This window comes from Podarcis bocagei (assembly GCF_964188305.1).
Source record: "Podarcis bocagei genome assembly, chromosome: 15".
Lineage (NCBI taxonomy): Eukaryota > Metazoa > Chordata > Lepidosauria > Squamata > Lacertidae > Podarcis > Podarcis bocagei.
The window spans coordinates 14,933,331-14,953,381 of NC_138141.1; the positions used below are offsets into that span (position 1 = coordinate 14,933,331).

General features: G+C 46.2%; 1 protein-coding gene across 3 annotated transcripts in view; it reads right to left on the bottom strand.

Moving 5' to 3' along the window:
- Positions 1-12,967: 12,967 nt before the first annotated feature.
- KIRREL3 (kirre like nephrin family adhesion molecule 3) overlaps positions 12,968-20,051 on the bottom strand; it is a 761,553-nt gene continuing 754,469 nt past the window's right edge. For all 3 annotated transcript variants that reach the window (XM_081171663.1, XM_081171662.1, XM_081171664.1), the window contains 2 exons: positions 16,964-17,050; positions 12,968-14,929 (listed from right to left, as the gene is read on the bottom strand). In XM_081171663.1, the coding sequence (XP_081027789.1) occupies positions 14,486-14,929; positions 16,964-17,050 (531 nt within the window). In that variant the 3' untranslated portion in view covers positions 12,968-14,485. The remainder of the gene's footprint in view (positions 14,930-16,963; positions 17,051-20,051) is intronic.

Sequence of the window (20,051 nt, forward strand, 5' to 3'; positions counted from 1 at the left end):
TGCTAAGGATTAAAGCGTTCAAGAGAAGCAGAGAAGGGGTGCTGGATACTGACCCCTCCCATGCCGCTTCCGTTGGGAAAGGGGTGTGGTTTAAGCAGCCTGGTCGCCCCACCCCTTCCCATTGTGCCCTGCCCCTTTCCCTGCAAGGGTTCAGGTGAGTGCAAAACACCTTGGGGTGCAGCAAGCTTTTCGGGGTGCTGGGGGGAGGATGCAATGCCAGTGGGATAGTGGAGGAGGAGATAGGTGGGGGAGGGAGAGAGAACCTCCCCCCCAAAATGAAGGGAGGTGGGTGTGCAGCTGAGGTCCGTCCCCCCATTTAGCGTATTCTGATAAGCAATATGGATACTGTACTATAAACACATGCAGAAATACAAACGTTTCCTAAATTTCAGCTGAGTTTCCTGCATTCCAGGGGGTTGGACAACCTATTTCTTAATAGGTTTAATTGGATTTGGTGCTTTCTCTCTGCATGTCATTCCTTGAACAGCTTCCTGTGCAAAGGTAAGGCTTGCTTTCATTGCTCTGTTCATTTGTACATTTGACTAGTGTTGTGTGGAGAGAAATGCAGCCCCTGGGCTGAAAAATGTCCCCCTCCTGCCCTCCTTGTGTTTGAAATTCTAGAATAAGACACTGCCTCTTTCCCTCAGTTGCTATGTCTGCTTGTGACATCACAGGAGACCATACATAGACAGGGCAGGGGAAACTAGGCCTTGTTAATAAATGATGACTGAGGGAACCCCCCCCCCCCTTGTGACACGTGTGGCATGTGGACTCCATGGCAGCTTCAGAAACCCTGCCTGGCCCTCCCATTTTTAAAGAGTTCCCCCAAAATCTGTTAGTTTTTACAGTGCTACAAGACCACTGCTTTAGATATTTGTGGGCTAAGGCTTTATGCACTAATGTGAGGGTCTAGAAATGAACTGACAACCAGGGCAGCTGGCCATTAATCCAGTTGTCGCCTTTTGGACAAGTTGAAGTGTACGGCTGTAGGTGCTACAAGGCATATGAGGGAGGTACTGAAGGAGGATGGTTGGTGTCTATTTGGGAAAATGGCTTCCTCAGACGTACGCAAACCTGCATATATCTACTCAATCTCTCCACCCCAGGTTGAAATGAAACCAGGTTGAAGCACAACAATGCTTAAGGAGACCACCACTCCTTTACGATGATTATAGGCTGTGTAAAAATGTTGAATTTCAGTTTCTCTAGGATGTGTTTCGGTTGCTCATAAAATGTGTGATTCAACAGAGCTGCAAAGGGTGTCCTTATTGAAGCTAGGCAGATGCAGCAACTATTTTAATTATGTTCGTGATATCGCAACACTATTAAAAGAAACAAAAGAACATTCACATTAGCTCTTTTATAGGACAGTGATGAGGCTACATTCTCTAATTAAAGACCTGGCCGCCTTATGCTAGCTGATAAATAAAGCAGACAGCATAAATGAATGCCAACAACCCCACAGACAATCTAAACTTGTTTCTCAAAGGCCCTTTTTAGCATCCCCCCCCCCACCTCCCGGAGCTACAAGACCAAATAAAGTCTTAGATCTCACCTCAGCACCGATGATCTCAGACACATTCAGACACACAATGCTCCTTTTCTAGTCATTTCCCCTTCCTGTTCCTGCAGTAGAAAGATATTAATAAGTTTGTTATGATTACAGGAAGACTATATGTGCCCACAATCCTCTAAAGCACAATAAGACTGCTAAGAACTGATTAAAGAAAATGTTTTTAATATCTAAACATACATCACAATGCTTTGGATTCTGTGTTTGAAGACTGGTGTGTCCATTACAACGCAAGAGTGAGGAATCTTTCTTCAGCCCAAGGGACACATTCCCTTCTGTGCAATCTTGTGGGGGCCACATGTCAGTGGTGGGAAGGGCCAGAGGCCAAAGTGGGCCTACTTTTTTAAAAAATATACAGTAAGCTGGTTTCTACATTCATACACCCGCCATATCGTCAATCTAGTAAAGCAAGAAGCATGATCAAGTGTTCAAGGCAGGCTCATTCCAGCCCAGCAAAAAACACCCAAAGAGGCTGCGAAGTCGGGACACTGAGGGGGTGAGGCCTGGAGGGATGGGGCGTGGCTTGGGGAGAGTCCCAAGGGCCACATAGAAAGGCCTGGGGAGCCGCATTCTGCTACTGGGCCTGAGGTTCCCCACCCCTGCAAGGTAGCCATGGCAACAGTGGTGGCTGGTGCCCAGTGAGCCAGTGTGGTATAGTGGTTAAGAGCGGTGGACTTGTAATCTGGGGAACCGGGTTCGCGTCTCCGCTCCTCCACATGCAGCTGCTGGGTGACCTTGGGCCAGTCACACTTCTGTGAAGTCTCTCAGCCCCACTCACCTCACAGAGTGTTTGTAGTGGGGGAGGAAGGGAAAGGAGAATGTTAGCCGCTTTGAGACTCATTCGGGTAGTGATAAAGTGGGATATCAAATCCAAACTCCTTCGGGTAGTGATAAAGTGGGATATCAAAGCCAAGAGGAAGTGGAGCCAGAACCAAGGACAGGCAGAGCCAACTTATTTCAGTTCTGCTTCCACACTGTTCTTCTGCCCGGTTGAGTTTATAATGGCACCACTGAGATAGAGGAAGATGACTGCCATGCCCCCGCACCCACCGCCCTTGACTGACTGTAAAAAAGATGACAGGCAGATGGGGGGGGGCAAGCTGGGCCCCATTCATATTAACGGACCACTCTTCCAAGGAGTGGAAAACATGGCTGCCGTATCAGGAGTGAAGTGACCCTTCAGATGGTGGCTGCTGAAGGATGGAGAGACTGGGGAGGAAGAATGGCTGCTCCCTGGACTGGTTGTTAAGTAAGAAGGCATGCAGGTGGGGGTGGGCTAGCTGGGGTGGGCTGAGTTTTTTTGGGGGGCGGTGCCCCATTTGCCCTAACAAAGTAGCCATCAATTGATGTCAATGGCTTCAAGTTGCAAGAAAGGAGATTGTGGAGGAATAAACTGTCTTGACAGTAAGAGCTGTTTGGCAGTGGAACAGTCTCCCACGAGGGGAGGTGGGAGGTGGGTGGACTCTCCTTCCTTGGAGGCTTTTAAGCAAAAGTTGGATAGCTATCTGTCATGGATGCCTTTAACTGAGATGGCTGCATTTGCAGCGGGTTGGACTAGATGACCCTTGGTTCCCTTCAAACTCGAAGATTCTATGATTCCTGCACCCTATGAGCTCTGTGGGCTGTTTTAGCCCTCACTTTGCCTGAGGCTCCAGACACATGAAAAATAACACTCTCATATATATATATATATATATATATATATATATATATATATATAACAACTAAATGTAATTTTATGTCTGTACTTTATTATTAAAAAGACCCCACTCTTTCATGAGTCCTCCATTTAGCATAATCATAAGAAGTCTTTGAGAATGGGTTGACAGTGACTGGACCAAGATCTCCCTCTGGGAGGGGAAAGAGACGGCGGAAGAAGATTGGAAGAAATTTAAAATTTATCTTAAAAAATATTGCAAAATTAATGAATGTTAAAATGTTGTGGTTACATAAAGTAAGGGATTACAGCTATAAAAGATTAAGTAAAAGAAAAGAAAAAGGAAAAAAATTGGATAAAATTAAGGGGAAGGATTTGCTGAAACAATTTGGGAATTGGAACGCAGAAAGGGGAGGTATGGGGAAGTCGATGAAGTAAGTTTAAGAAAAAAGGAGTTGAAATTATACGTGTTTGTTCGTTACTGTACGTATATTTTTGTACTGTCTGTATTGTATGTCTTTAAAAATTTTGTGAAAATTTAATAAATATTTATTTTAAAAAAAACAAGATCTCCCTCTGGGCTGTCATTGAGTTGAGATTTAAACCTGGATTCCCCCACCCCACCCCACCTTTTTATATTCTAACTGCTAAACCTCATTGGCTTGCAAATTTTCCACAAAGTAGTACCAAAAACTACATTGTTTCTACCCAGTGTGCAAAAAATATTTTGGTATTTGTACTTGACATTGCTTTATAAGCAATACGCTTCCATTTACTTTTCATAACATGTTTTATATTTTGTGGGATTTTGGTGTCTTTTGGCGTCAAAATTCTCAATATTATCAGACCTAATAAACTACACTGATGTGTTAATAATGAAAAATTAAATTAAATTAATAAAATAAAATAAAATAAAATAAATAATAATATTTAGGAGCAAGGTTAATTTGCCCTCATTCTGTCCAAGGACAAGCTGCCTGCTTGTCTTACACTTCTCACACAGGTAGAATTGCAGTGGAAAATTTACTCAAATAGTTATGTTGATTTATTTGTTATGAGGGCAAATTTATTAATGCCTCTCTCATGTGAAGGAAATGTCTTCAATTTTAGCAAATCCTGTGCAGCGCCACCCTGTGGCTGGATAGAATATGGAATGATGGCTTCCAAAAGGAAAGTTATCAGGCAACAGCTGTCTTTTCATGCATAAATTGCGGATGACTAATTCAAACTTTTGCTCTCTGAATCCTAATAGAAAGAAATCTCCACAACTCAGTATAACTGATAGAGGTTTCTGGCTTACTTGGCTGTATGTCAAGCCCAAAGTACAAAGTCTGAGGCTCGATCCACACAAGCGAAGTCCAAAGTCCTAAATCCAAATGTCGGGAAACGAGGTTCAAGGCCAACCCAAGTAGCCAAGTCCAGCAGTCAGGAAACAGTCCAGATTCAAACCCAAAGTGCAGTCCAGGCACATCCAGTTCGAGGTCCATCAACATGGGTAGCTGAGCAGACACAGCTTCTCAGCTCTGCTGCCCTTTTATACTTTGCATGCCCCTTGTGGCATCTGGGCTTGATGAGGCAGATGACCCTCACCTGTCTACTCCAGCTGAGCAATCACACACCTCCTTCCAGAGCTAGTGAGCTCCACCTGGCCAGCTAGGGAGCTGGGCTGTGGGCCTTTGCTGCCTCAGCTTCCTGGAGCACCCTTCCTGCTGCTTCCTACACCTCAGAGCCCACCGTGTTCAGGGAGACAGGGCCCCCCGGCTCTGGTGATGGGTCCTGCTGCTCTGGTTCCTGACCTCCACCCCCTCATCATCTTCCGTCACCCCGTGAGTACTTCCTACACTAACCTTTCCTTCCACATCCGCAGCTTGCCCTGATGTGTCCCAATCCTGGCTACAACCCTCGCCGGGATTCTCTTCCCCCAAGTCCTGCCAGTTCATGACACCTTGCTTCAGAACCACACAGTTTTTGTGGTGTTTCCTGCAAGCAGGACAAACAATTGAACGGAATACAATGAATGTATGTTACACCTTTCCCCCTCCCTCTCGTGAGTGGGATGTGAGACTAGGCCCTGCTTTGGACCCTAGAACGTTGAATTTAACCCTGAACCAAACTGCACGCTAGTAGCTCAGGATTTAAGGGATTATATTGTGTTGCAAAGAAGTTTCAAGCAGTTTCAAACAGCTGAGTATAGGCAAACCAAGGCTTTGCTTCATTTACATTGGTGCCAAAGCTCTATAGAGAAAGATACCCAAATCCTTAGAGCAGCTCCATTTTGCTGAGGAAATGTCCATAATTCTCTCAGAGCTGGAGCTGGCTGTGGCTCCCCGTGGAATGCACACCCAATTCAAGAGGGACACTGACAAACTGGAACGTGTCCAGAGGAGGGCAACCAAAATGGTCAAAGGCCTGGAAACGATGCCTTATGAGAAACGGCTAAGGGAGCTGGGCATGTTTAGCCTGGAGAAGAGGAGGTTAAGGGGTGATATGATAGCCATGTTCAAATATATAAAAGGATGTCACATAGAGGAGGGAGAAAGGTTGTTTTCTGCTGCTCCAGAGAAGCGGACACGGAGCAATGGATCCAAACTACAAGAAAGAAGATTCCACCTAAACATTAGGAAGAACTTCCTGACAGTAAGAGCTGTTTGACAGTGGAATTTGCTGCCAAGGAGTGTGGTGGAGTCTCCTACTTTGGAGGTCTTTAAGCAGAGGCTTGACAACCATATGTCAGGAGTGCTCTGATGGTGTTTCCTGCTTGGCAGGGGGTTGGACTCGATGGCCCTTGTGGTCTCTTCCAACTCTATGATTCTATGACAAACCTGGCTTGCTAAGGTGCAGTGTGCCAATGATCCTCACCCAGTTGTAGCTCCCTGGCAAACATGCCTGTCTGTCATATTCATGCTTAGGGCTATACTCAAAATGTGTACGGGGGGCGGGGCAGCGGCAGAATAACTCTAGAAGAGTCTGGACGTAATAAATACATGTAGCACAATATGTTTAGTTTTGTAATTGCGTTACTACTTGGTGAACAATTGGATTGATTTACCTGCACATTTTTTTCTTAATCGCCCCCCCTCCCATGTAAAAAGGGTTATACAGTAGAGTGCAGAGGCACATGTGGCTCTCCATAACTTGTTGGACTTTGACTTCCAACGTTTCCAGGCAGCATGGCCAATTTTACCTGCTATGACACCTATGCCCTGCCTCCATGGTTTGGGGGAAATATACCTCTCAATACCAGTTGGTGGGAATCGCAGGTGGGGAGGCACTTTGTCAGCCATTGTGATAACAGGAAGCTGGACTAGACCTTGGGGTGTGTGTGTGTGTGAGAGAGAGAGAGAGAGAGAGTTTTGCAGTTCTGCCTCAAGAATCTTGTCTTGTGCTGGCTCTGCTCTCTGTCTGATAAACCTTTACAAGAAGGTAACGATCCTGTGCTTGCCTAGTTGCTGTTGAATTCCAGCTCCCACCAGTCTCTGCTAGCATGGCCCAAAGGTCAAGGACAATGAGCGCTGTGATCCACTAACATCATAGCAGTCAACTTTTCCCTTTTCTTGTGAGGAATCCTATTTGGAATAAGGGAATTTCCCTTTAAAAAAGGGAAATGTTGGCAGCTATGACTAACATCTGAAGGAGCACAGGTGCCTCCTCCTGCTTTTGAGCATTGCAATGAGGGCAAAAAGGAATAAACTCATGTCATGCCATCTCTAGCTCTGTTAAAGAACCACAGGAAATGGATATGGAATGCTCAGTGCCAAGACAGCAGAGATGGATCATGGGCATAGCTAGGATTTATGTTGGGGAGGGGCAGGCTTCATGTTGGGGGGGGCAGAACCTCAGTTAATTAAGTTTTTTTAAAAATGATTTACTTGATTTAGCCCTACCCTTGGCTACACCCCTGAGTTGGATCCTTGCTGGAGTTTGAGGGAAATGGGACAACGTGAGGATAAGCAGGGAAAAATAAGGGGTTCCGAGCACAGCTGAGCTGGGCTGGGCTGGGCAGATCCCACTTGAGGTCTCAGAGGTTGATGCCTAGCCACACTTGGTAGATTCCCCACCCCGGCACCCTGGCTGCTTTTGTGACCCGCACCCAAGGTCAGGAGGTAACAGAATTGGAGGCACCCTCCAGGCAACTGGGGGGGGGGGCAGCCTACCATGACTTTTAGGCTGGAAAGAAAGAAAGTCTCCTGTGCGGCTTACATATCTGGGCTGAATGGACATTTCTGCATTTTTGCTTACGGGAAGGGATCGTCTCCTCCCTACTTCCGAGAAAGATGCTGCAGCCTGGCTCCGAACGTGGCTCACGGCATTCCGTTCCTTTGGATTCCTGATGAATTTAAGGTTTAATGAAACAAACAAGCGCTCAAAAGGCTGCTCCCCAAGCAAATTGGTTAATTTGCAGCCAGTTTAATTGCTTAACACTGTTGCTTGTTACATATTAATGAACAGATGGTTGGAGAAGCTCCTGCCGTAGACAGTAAACTAAAGAAATATATATACTGGCAGGCAGCTGGGTCCCTGAACAAATCATTAACTGCTCGCGAGGGGTGATCGGCTGCCAAGTATTTGCATATTAATCAAGCTTCATGAATTATGTGTGAGGTAGAATAGCGAGGGCCCTACACCGTGGTTTCAGCCAGGGGATTTTGGGTGCTGTATGGATAGCAAGGATGTAAGGCAATTAGGAGTTTGCGATTCTTGCACATGACCAGTAGGTGGCAGCAACAGTATGTTTTCAGAAAAAGAGGGTGAGAGGAAGAAAAGTCACCCCTCCCTTTTCCTCCCTCCCTTTTGCAATAAATAATAGAATTAAAATTAAAAATCTCCTGTTCTGTATTGTTGAGTCCAGGCCTAATAATGTTTGGTTAGTGCAAATATACAATGTAAGCACCTGTCAAGTTTCTTTTGCCAAGGAGGGCTTGTCTTGTTTCCATGTTCAGTTTGCAAAACCAGAAGCAGCGCTGGCATGACAAATAATTAAAAATGCAACCTGTTATCCAGGGATTTTGAGTACTGTCGACCTAAATAGCTCACCCAGTGCCTGGTAAGCAACAGGAAAGCTGCTGTAAGATTGATGCACAGCCTGCTGGCTTAGTGAAGTGGAAGCATGAAGCGTTTTACGAGCTGTTTAATTGTCTGCATTGTTAGCTGCCTGTTGGCCATGTGCTGTGGAGGTTAGCTAGCTTCACCTCTGACACTGCAAATGGCCCAGGGTTCACAGAATAATAGAATTGCAGAGTTGGAAGGGACCCCGAGGGTCATCTAGTCCAACCCCCTGCAATGCAAGAATCTCAGCTAAAGCATCCATTAACAGGTGGCCATCCAGTCGCTGCTCCAATGAAGGAGAGTCCCTAGCTTCCCAAAGGAGACCGTTCCACTGTTGAATAGCTCTTACAGTCAGAAAGTTCTTCCAGATGTTTGCAAATAATTTCCTTTCTTGAAACCATTGGTTCAGTCCTACCCTCCACAGCAGGAGAAAACAAGCCTTCTCCATCTTCCATGTGACAGCCCTTTAGATATTTGAAGATGGCTATCGTATCTCCTCTCTCTCTCCTCTTTTCCAGACTAAATGTACCAAACTCCCTCAACCGTTCCTCATAAGGCTTGGTTTCCAGACCCTTAATAACCTTGGTCCCCTTCCTCTGCACACCTTCCAGCCTGTCAATATCCTTTATAGACTGTGGTGCCCAGAACTGGACACAGTACTCCAGGTTTGGTCTGACCAAGGCAGAATAGAGAGGGACTATTACTTCTCTTGATCAAGATACTGTACTTCTATTGGCAGGAACGCGGGTGGTGCTGTGGTCTAAACCACTGAGCCTCTTGGGCTTGCCAATCGGAACGTTGGCAGTTTGAGCTTCCTTTGCACTGTCCCAGCTTCTGCAAACCTAGCAGTTTCGAAAGCATACCAGTGCGAGTAGATACATAGGTACCACTGCAGCGGGAAAGTAAACAGCGTTTCCATGCGCTCTGGCTTCCGTCATGGTGTTCCATTGTGCCAGAAGCGGTTTAGTCATGCTGGCCACATAACCTGGAAAGCTCTCTGTGGACAAACGCCAGCTCCTTCGGCCAGAAGCGAGATGAGTACCACGCCCCATAGTCGCCTTTGACTGGACCTAACCATCCAGGGGTCATTTACTTCTGTTGATGCAGCCTAAAATAGCATTCGCTTTTTATTGTTGCTGCAGAACACATTTTTCATTTTCAGCTTGTGGTCTGCTAAGACGCCTAGATTCTTTTCACATGTACTTATGGCAAGCCAGGTATCCCCCATCTTATATTTGTGCAGCTGGTTATTCCTGCCTAAGTGCGGAACCTTACACTTGTCTTTATTGTGCCCTTGAATTTGATCTAGAATCCTCGTTGTACTTTTCTCATGGCAATGTGCATTAGGTAAGGGCGGGGCTGTAGTTTAATGGTAGAGCACATTTCACATGCCAAACATTTACACTTTTGCACACCTTGCATGCCAAAAGTTGCTTCCAGTGTGGACCAACAGGAATTCACATGGTGCCCTCCAGATGTTGTGAACTGTGGCTCCCATCAGCCCCAGCCAGTGTGGCCAAAGGTCAGGGATGATGTGAGTTACAGTCCACAACATCTGAAGGGCATTCTACGGGCTGCCCCTGCCATAGTCAAAGAGCAGCAAGATGTCTGTTGAGTCCTACACTGCTGGAACGGCTGTGTGGACCAAGTCTGTGGCTGGGGCCAGGCCTGGTGAGTCCCTTTGGGCTCTGTCAGAGTCCTTTCCAAAAGATAATGAAACTGAAATCTGTAGCTCAGCCCCAAAGAGTGGCGAGCAATATGGAACTTCAGGGTAGGCCTGGTACAAATAACAGCAGCCGTGGTCTACTCAACAGGGCTGTCCTTTCTGTTTACTTCCCTTCAGTTTTCGTCTCCCACTGATCCAGCAGTGCTGTCAGGGCAGGACTTTGGGGCAGAAGTCTAGGCCTGACCCTTACTCACAGAAAGAGCAAGCAGGTCTTGAAACACAGCAGATGAGGGCTGGCTTATCGCATTTTGAAGTGAAGTAAATTGCCCTTTATGTCTAACCTACCTCACAGGGTTGGTGTGAGGGTGAAATGAGGATGGGGAACCGCTTTGTGCACCACTCTCTGAGCTGCATGGTGGATGCACCTGCCCTCCGTATGACCAGTAAGTCTAAAGAGTAAAGTTGCATCACTCACTGCCCCACTGCTTTGGCCACACTGGGTCCCCAACATTTAGGGGTTGCTATGCATCAGTACAGCTTTGCCCTGGCAGGCTGTGAGGGTATGCATCTGCTGCAAAAAGCGAACATGCATCTTCTTGGTCCCTAATTTCAAAAAAATAATGAAAGGAAGAAACCCTTTGTTATTTATGCAGGCTGCATTTTTTCTTTCTTTCTTTCTTTTTGCTGAGACACCCACCCTCCCCAAAAGCTCCTCAACTGCTTCCCATGTTATCTGTGTAAGCAGTAAAAGGTGACTGTGTCCTATGTTGAAAAGGCTGTCAGAGGACAGTCCTATTTGAAGGGCTGTCCAGCTCATGTCTGGATTAAAGATAATGAAGGGGCCTCGGATTTGCCCTCAATCAAAATAGCAGGCTGAGAAGACACACAGGTCACCTGTTTAAAGTCTTGTTCCCTTCTATGGTGGGATGTACTACATTTCTATTTCTAAACTTGCGTCTATATGTATAAATTAGCACATGCAAATTTCATGCAAATCTCTGCTGTTTCTGGCAGTCCAAAAGTGGCCTCTAAAGAAAGAGCACAGCATACTGGGCAACAGGGAAGAAAATAGTATTTCATGATACACATGGTGATAATCAGCGAAATGTGATGTGCTAGGTCAGGCCACTGTCCCCATCCCTTCTCTCTATATATGCTGTTCTTCCAGACATTAACAAATATGTTATCCCATGCTCACACCCTGCACCCTTCCATCAAGAGGAAGTCAACCATCAGTCACTCCAGTTTGGATGTTTGTAGACGTCCATGTCTTGGAAGAACTTCCTGACAGTAAGAGCTGTTTGACAGTGGAATTTGCTGCCAAGGAGTGTGGTGGAGTCTCCTACTTTGGAGGTCTTTAAGCAGAGGCTTGACAACCATATGTCAGGAGTGCTCTGATGGTGTTTCCTGCTTGGCAGGGGGTTGGACTCGATGGCCCTTGTGGTCTCTTCCAACTCTATGATTCTATGATTCTATGATTCTATGACGCAGTTTGTGGACCAATCTGTTTTCCAAAGTGATGATAATGATTATTTAGCTTTCCTGTACCAGACAGGGTTCTCATAAAACCAAGACACACTTCCTTGTCTGCTGCACATTATGTGAAAATTGTACACAAATAAATTGTTAAAAGGCTAAAACCCTCAGTGAACAGCTGCTAGGAAAGAGGTCAGTATTATGCATCTGATTCCCCCATAGTCACCCACCTGGGTGAAAGAATGCAGCAGAGAGGCACAGGTGTGACTCTTTTACCCCACCTGGATCCTGCTCTGTGTTTGCTGATGCATTGCCATTGAGGAGAATCCCAGCAGGAAGACCTGCTGTTTGAGTGTTACCCGCTGGCCTGAGAAGGCCAGAACCTCCCAGAAGCCAGGTGGGTATTTTTCTGGGTTTGGGGGGTTGGGAGAGCCCCTACAAGGAGTGCCAGTACATCTTTGCTAGCATTATTAGTAATGTTGGGTTGCTGATTTTTATTTTTGGCTGCTACAGTGTAGCTAGTTAAAGCAGATTTATGGGCCTTGTTTTGCAGGTCTTTGGGTGGCCTTTTCTCATCTCCCGGTTGGTTCTGAGTGAATATTGTCACGCTTACTGCAGTTTCAGTGATAGATATTTGGGGATCATTGTTTTGCTACTATACCCGATGGTCATTTTATAACTGTGTGTGTAAGTCGTCTAGAAACATTTTGTATTAGGCAACAGTTGGTTACCGGGTGGTACTGATAATGCCAAGGTTGCAGGATCAATCCCTGTATGGGACAACTGCAATTGCAAGGGGCTGGACTAGATGATCCTCAGGGTCCCTTCTGACTCTACAATTCCATAAAATTAATTTTATAATAATAATACTTCTGGTACATTTTGATCACCTAGCCCATGGGTAGGCAAACTAAGGCCTGAGGGCTGGATCCGGCCCAATAGCCTTCTAAATCCGGCCCATGGACGGTCTGGGAATCAGCTTTTTTTTCATGAGTAGAATGTGTGCTTCTATTTAAAATGCATCTCTGGGTTATTTGTGGGGCTTAGGAATTCGTTCATTCCCCCTCCCCCTGAAAAATATAGTCTGACCCCGCACAAGGTCTGAGGGACAGTGGACCGGCCCACGGCTGAAAAAGTTTGTGACCCCTGACCTAGCCACTACTTGGCATTGAATGGAGGGCACTTCCAGACTTGCCCTTGTTGGGGTGGGATACAATCACATACTGGTAAATTCAGGTTGTACAGTTATGGTTGGTTGGGAGTCCTTGTGCAGCAAACCAACTTCCCCCAAAGATTGGACTTTTTGCATTGAGGCGAGTGATGGTGAAATGTATAGGAAAGTGTCGGACAACGCTTGCTTTGATGCAATGTCACCTTAACCCCTGTGCAAACAAATCAGAATGAATGTTCAGTGAATAGGGTATCTGGAAGAGCCCTGAGATCGTGGGGCATTCTGTAGGTACCCTTCACCCGAAAAGGTGTATGTGATTTCTCTTTCGCAATGGAGACCTTCTGTCTGACAAGCTTTCAAATGAATTCACTGCAAAGGCACTTGTAACAACTCTTGTATTAATTTTCCAGTTGTGCTATTGGGGGGGAGGGGGTAAGAGAATAGGGCGGGGGGAGGAAATACACAAGCAGCAGTAAGAAAATGCTCTATGTTCACTCGCAGTAGCCCCCACGGGAAGGGCCTTCTCTGTGATTGTCACACGTCACTCAGATTATGAGCTCAGTCCTCTGTCCACCAACAGTTCCTCTGCAGCTGATCCAGACCAGAGCGTTCCTGTTGTGCGTGTCTGTCTGTGTGTCTGTCTGTCTGTCTGTGTGTTCTGCTGAGAATCCACACTTTAAAAGTTTTCAACTCCAGGTTTTGTTTTACTTTTATAGTCCAAAGACACACTGTAATATTATGAACACTCAACACCAAACAAAAAGAAAGTAAAAAAAAAAAGACGACCAGAATTAAGCAGTCAGTGCACACTAAGTTACACTAATGACTGTTCCTCTCCCCCATCTACGGAACTTCCTTAAAAGTAAGCCAAACTCTTTGAGGTTGCTTGAAGACAATTTTTTTGTGTGATTGCAGTTTGCAAATGGGGCTAAGCGGCAGGAAGGGCAGTAGGCTGCCATACTTGACAGCTTTGAAGGTGTGCCATCTCCAAAATGTCCAGTCAGGAAGTGATGTCATGGAGGAAGCGGAGGGGAAAGACACCAGGAGCATTGGTCACCCTCTCTTTGTGAAGTAACCAAGAACAGAGGACTTGACAGGTAGCATGTATGTCTCTCCCCATCAAGTGAAAATGGGAGAGGTAATCTTCAGAGGAATCAGGAAATACAAAATTGCTGGTCAACAGGAAGACCATGTGTTGTCTCAAAACATCCTGCAGCCAGAAGAGCTCATATTTTATGGAATGAAAGAGGGTTCTCCTGTGGTTCTCCTGTGGTGTTGAGTCTAGAACCCCAACCCTTTCCCTGAAAGAGGATGCCGTTGTTACACATATGGAAAAGCAACCAACGAAGCTTATGGGTTTTGTTCCGACCTACAGATAATCAAACGAGTTGCCTGTCTTTGGGCCTTCCGTCGCTCCCATGGCCCCCTAAGCCCAGTCTGCTGCAGGAAGAAAACAGACTTTGTTGTGCTTAAAATTAGTTTGGGTTCAGCTGCCGTAGGTTCTCCCCACCTGCTCAGTAGGGTCAACAGATCCAGGAGGGGAAGATACGTGTCTCTTTGTATGGACTATTTTACCTGCAACACAGACTCCTAGTCCTAGCTCCCGTCGCCTTGTGTGTTGGGCTGCAGTTTCTCCTCTTAAGTGAGGAAGAGGGGAGAAAGTGCCTTGAGGCCTTATAAAGAAAAAGTCACTAGAATGCAAATAAAACCACAAAACAACCTCCACCCACCCAGAACCTGCCGACCTCAGGAGGCTCCTCCACCCCGGCTGGCGGCAGGGCTGGGTTTCAGGCTGGGAGGGGAGCTTGCCTTCTTCCAACGTCCCAGCCTGCTGCTCCTCTTCCTCCTCCTCCTCCTCCTCCCCACCACCGCTTCCATGTCCCAGTCCCATCCTCCTCACACATGGGTCTGCATTCTCCTCTGCAGGGGCCGGGAGGGGTCTGAGTTTTGAGAGGAGGACTGGGAGTGGTGGGAAGAGGAGGCCGAGGCCTTGCTGGCCTTGTCGAACTGTACGTAGCCGTCCTGCTTGCCGCTGCTGCTGACGCTGCTGTCGCACTGCGTGTCCAGGAAGGAGCTGCTGTCGCTCATGGAGCCCCGCTGGAATTCCCGCTCGCACAGCTCGATGGAGCTGCTGCCCATGCCCAAGACGAAGCGCTGGCTGTAGTCATAGAGGCGGTTCTGCCCGCTCAGGGTCGTGTAGATGTTGGTGAAGGACATGCCCGTGGGCACGCGCTGCTTGTTGGCTGGTCTCAGGTCCGGCTGGCAGCCTGAGAGGGAGATGGTGGGAGTGGAGTGGTGGTCCTTGAAGGTGTTCACACTGTAATAACCATTAGTGGGATCCTGGAAGAAATGGGGGGGGGGGAGAGTTATTTCTTGGCTCAGGGTGCGTGTTTTGTGTTTTAGACTTCTTGGTTTATGTTATGTACTGAAGTTCTCACCCTGGGCCAGCAGGGGATACTGTAGATAGTTATGCAAATAAGGGATCGAAAGTGACGTTCAGTGATTGGATAGTTTTAGAAAATTGTTACAGTTACGTTGTACTGGAGCTCTATATAAGCAGGCTGACTGAACCCTTCAGTTCAGTTCTGTTCTGGCCTGTGGATAAACAAGAGCTGTTTGAAGAATCGCTGTGTTGTCTGATATGTTCACCCACAACTTAACAGTTTATACTGTTGGCTGCGCCTTTTTTAAAGAGTACAGTCATACCTTGGAAGTCGAACGGAATCTATTCCGCAAGTCCGTTTGACTTCCAAAACATTCGGAAACCAAAGTGCGGCTTCTGATTGGCTGCAGGAAGCTCCTGCACTCAATCGGGAGCCCCGTCGGACGTTCAGCTTCCAAAAGAACGTTCGAAAATTGGAACACTCACTTCCGGGTTTCGATCATTCGGGAGTCAAGGCATTTGAGATCCAAGGTATGACTATTTTTTTACCCCAGCATTCAGCCAGAGTGGCTTACACACAATAAATTTAAACAAGGCAGTTCCTGGCCTGCGGACTTGCAATCTAAAAAACACAACATACAAGGGGAAAAGGACAGCAAGGGAAGTGGGAGGGGAAGGAAATTCAGGTGCAAATTCTTAAATAGTAGTACAAGTAGGAGCCATTTTAGGAGTGTCCAAATGACATGTGATCACCGACACGCAGGTACTTTTGGACCCGGAAGAGGGAAATGGTCACCGCCTGTATTTCAAATCATGCGGGCAGGGAAGAAAGGACATCAGATATCATTGTGGCATCAGGTGCAAGTGGCCCCACCCAACTGTCACACTTGGCCTGCAGGGATGGTGGTGGCAGATAATTGTTAGGATATAGTTCCATTCCACCTTAAAAGGGAACAGGCATGACTGTTGTGTCACATGCCTGTTTACTTCCAGTACAGTCTGCTGGGAACTTCTGTTTGTATATAGCTTTTGGGTTACTGCTGTTTTGCTGGAGACGAAGGGAAGCAAATATGTTTTCCTTTGTTCTTGAACTATGCTGAATAAAATGCTGTACATTATGCTTACACATTTCTCTGTGAGAAGATTTACACACTCTGCTGATAGAGCGTGCACGGGTCTCTAAACGTATCTGAGGCTCGTGTCGCTGATTGATGCTGTTCCAAGGAAGACTGGCTGCTGGCCGGTGGCTGGAGCCAGTTGGGGGCCTGCCTGATGCCCCTGTCTTCCCGGCAGTATCCCAACAACAATAATCGGTTCCCTGCCTATGTTTTAGTATATCTTATCTACAATGAGTTTTGCATTACATGGTTTTAGCAGATCTACATTGAGTTTGGCACATTGTTCCCCAAGCTGCCGCTGGAGGCATTTGAGCGTTGCAGTAACTACCGATTTGAATACTAAACTGGGGGGGCTGTTGATGTAACCACAGGATGATGCCATCACATGCTGAACTCCTCTGGGCTGCACTCTCACCCATGTTCTCAATATGATTGAGTCTGGCTGTGTGTATTGCCCCAAATTTCACTTTAATTGCTTTGTAAAAGGTGGCAGCGCTGGTGGTTACCAGCCTCTCATGGTATAATGAAGAAACATGGCTACCTGCTGTGATAATTACTTGAGCTTATTGTATTGATGTTGATTCTAGTGGTGCTTCATTGGCTTAAACCAGACTTGACTTGTTTTCCTTACCGCTTGCCAGATACAGGTGACTAAGGAATCCCTGGATCTGTTAACCCCAAGGTAGCATTGTTGCCTGCATGAGTAAAGTAGTAAGTATCCTGTTGCCCAGGAAAGGAGCCCCTGTGGCCTTACAGATGTTGTCTGGACTACAAGTCCCATCAACTCTGGGCACTGTGTCCACACTGATGGGAACTGAAGTCCAGGACCATTTCCAGGGCCACATGTTTCCCACCCCTGCTGTAGTCAATTACCTTCAAATTCTGAAACTCCTTCTCTTCCTCCTTGAGCACTTCCAGCTGCTTGAGGACCGAATCCTGCTGGAACTCGCTCCTGTCCATCTGCAAACAGGAGAGGCAGATTAGCAAATACTGTTGAAGCACCCATCCATGGAATTAATCTGGGTTTGTCTTTCAGCCTGCGGCAGCAGGAACGTTGTCAGATACCTCAATGGCACTGCTGGTTGTGAAATGCCTTCTTCCCTCTCACCCCCATATCCAGCATTTTTGGCAGTTTGGACAGGGAGCAGGGTAGAAAGGAGGATGGAATCATCCAGATGCTGTCAGCAAATCTCTTTCTCCTCCTCCTCTTAGATCTGGGTTGTAGCAGAAGCTCAGTAGCGCAACTCCTCTGCTCAAAACCACCCCTTCCTAATTGAAGTTTTATATGCACATATTTGCAGAGCAGGTATGGTTTGGCTCTGAGCTTTTGCAGGGGGTCACCAATTCTCACCTGCACCAGTTGAGGGGTCTGAAGTCTTTAGCACCCAACTATTCAGAGAGCTTTTGTCTCATTTCCCTCCTCTCCTGCCCCAAATTAAAGACTGCTTTCTATTTTACTTAGACAGACGGATCCACAAGGAAGAACCCATTCTCCCAGCCTCATTAGTTTTTCTGCAAAGGATGCTTCTGATTGGGGGCAAAGTACAAGTTAATTAGAATATGGCTTTAATTACCCTTCTTTCAGGAAGGTGGGATGCACGAGATCTGAATAGTTATCAGCCAATTTCTCTGTTGCCTTTTATCTCCTCTAGATATTGATCTCTTCTCTTCAGCATTCCCATTTTTCTCTTTGCCACTGAAGTCTGGGGCTTCTGGTGGAATTACCGCTGCTGAATGCAGAGGCTAATCACAATTCTAAATCTACAATACAGTCCTGATTGTTGCTTGGCGTCTAGCTTTTCTTTTCCTTTCTTTTCCTTTTTTTTTAAAAAAAGCTTGGCAAATGGTGGCAGAAATCCTTCCCCTGCAGCAGTTTCTCTTGATCTGTCAGAAAGTCTTTGATACAGTTATTTAATGCAATAAATTAAGGCACCTGTTTTTTTGTTTTGCTCGGAGGTGAAAAAAAATATGCTGGTAGCATCAATTGATTCAATAGAATAAATACATGCGTCAAAAGTATTAAATCTGGGGCGGGGGGAGAAAAGAGAACACACCAGCCAAAATGGGCAATGTGGCCTCTCTGTGGGCTGAATTTCCAGTTGCACTGCAGTCCTGGCCTCTCAGTTTAAAAGGATAGGGGTAAGGAAATTTGGAACCTGCATTGTGTGTGCATATGCAGAGAGAGATCTCTAGGCTGCTAATTTTGAGGGTCACGAAAGGGCTGGAAATTGTTAGTTATTTAATTCAACACTATCTTACTGCCAGGGAGTAGGGAGAGGGGCTTGTGGAATTTTCTGCACCAGCTGCGGTTGGCCCTGGATACACTATAACCTGGCCTGGGATTAGGGTTGGATGGATCTGTCAATTTTGGTTCTCTCAGTTTCCCATTTCCCTCCCATTTTAAATTGAGCTCTCCACATTTCAGCAGCAATTTGTGGATTTTTTAAAATAAAATTTGACAGTATTTTGGTGTGAATTTTCTCCAATAAACCTATTTTTGCATGCAATTTGAATCAGTGTACACATTTTTTGTTGCTATTTTCATTAATATGTGCGTTTTGATGCACACTAACCATTGTACAGTAGTACTTTGGTTCTCGAACGTAATCCGTTCCGGAAGTCTGTTCGACTTCTGAAACGTTCGAAAACCAAGGCGCAGCTTCCGATTGGTGCAGGCACCCCGGAAACAATAGCCGACAACTGCATTGGACGTTCAGCTTTCAAAAAATGTTTGAAAACCGGAACACTTACTTCTGGGTTTTCTGCATTTGGGAGCCAAAATGTTCAAGTACCAAGGCGTTCAAAAACCAAGGTATATGCATTTTTATGCACGTTACTTGCTGGGTAACTGCATTGCAAAATGTGGAGATGTGCAGAATTTGAAGGAAGCTGTTTTTTGGGGGGAGGGGATTGTTTTATAAAGTATGAATTTGATAGCTTTGTGTTTAAATGTAAACTTCACTGAATTTATCCCCCATCCCCCATCCCAGCCTGGGTGTGTGTGTATTGGCATTGGCCATTTGATGCTGTCTCAGGCAGTACCCAGGTGAGTACAATCTAAGGGGTTGTATCTGATGCTAGTCCTACTCAGAGTAGAGCCACTGAAGTTAATGAACATTATTAACTTAGGTTCCTTAATTTCAGTGGGACTATTCTGAGTAGAATTTCGTTGGATACTACACTGTGCCTTTAAATAGCTTGTGGTTTCCTTGTTAATCCTGAAAAATGTCATTTTGGTTCCTTTGTAAAAGGGCTGATGATAGTCAATCCCCTGCTGTCTTTGCAGTTCAGATCCCAAAGCAGGGAAGGGGAATGTTTTTGTGTTTTTGAGGGGACCACATTCTGGCAGTGGGCTATCTCTCCTTTCAGCCAGCCTAGTGATGCTCAGGACTGAATCTGAGATCTTCCGCATGCAAAACATGTACTATGTCTATGAGCTGTGGTCCCGTCTTAAAACTTAATTGTGTTGAAGTCAGCAGCTCTGCGTGCTCAGGTTCAAGCTTACAGTAGATCTTGGGCTGATCACTTGAGGAATGAGAAGCAGGGATTTAACCCTTGTGCCACCACCATCCAACACTAGGAGGTGCTGTAGTGTGGGTTAGGAAGTCTACTCAGTGGTGGCTGTTGCTCCATGGAACTGATGGGGTGTAAGGCAGGGAGACCAACAGTAGGTGGAGCCAGAGCCTATGAGAGACAGAACCATCTCCTGATTGGTTGTAAGGAGGCAGGCTGGTGGGGATTGGTTTAGCGTAGATTAAGGTGGCTGGGGCAGTGCCTGATTTGCCTGAATGGATCTGCCTCCATTGAGTCCACTGCTTCAGAGCTCATCCCAGCCTAGGTGGTCTTCGGCAAGGACTTATCTTTGTGGCTCCTGACAGTAGTTTTGAAAGCTTTTCTTCCTTTTGGAAGCTGAAGTGAACAAACATGTATGCAATTTTCACACAAGGCAATGTACTTGGGC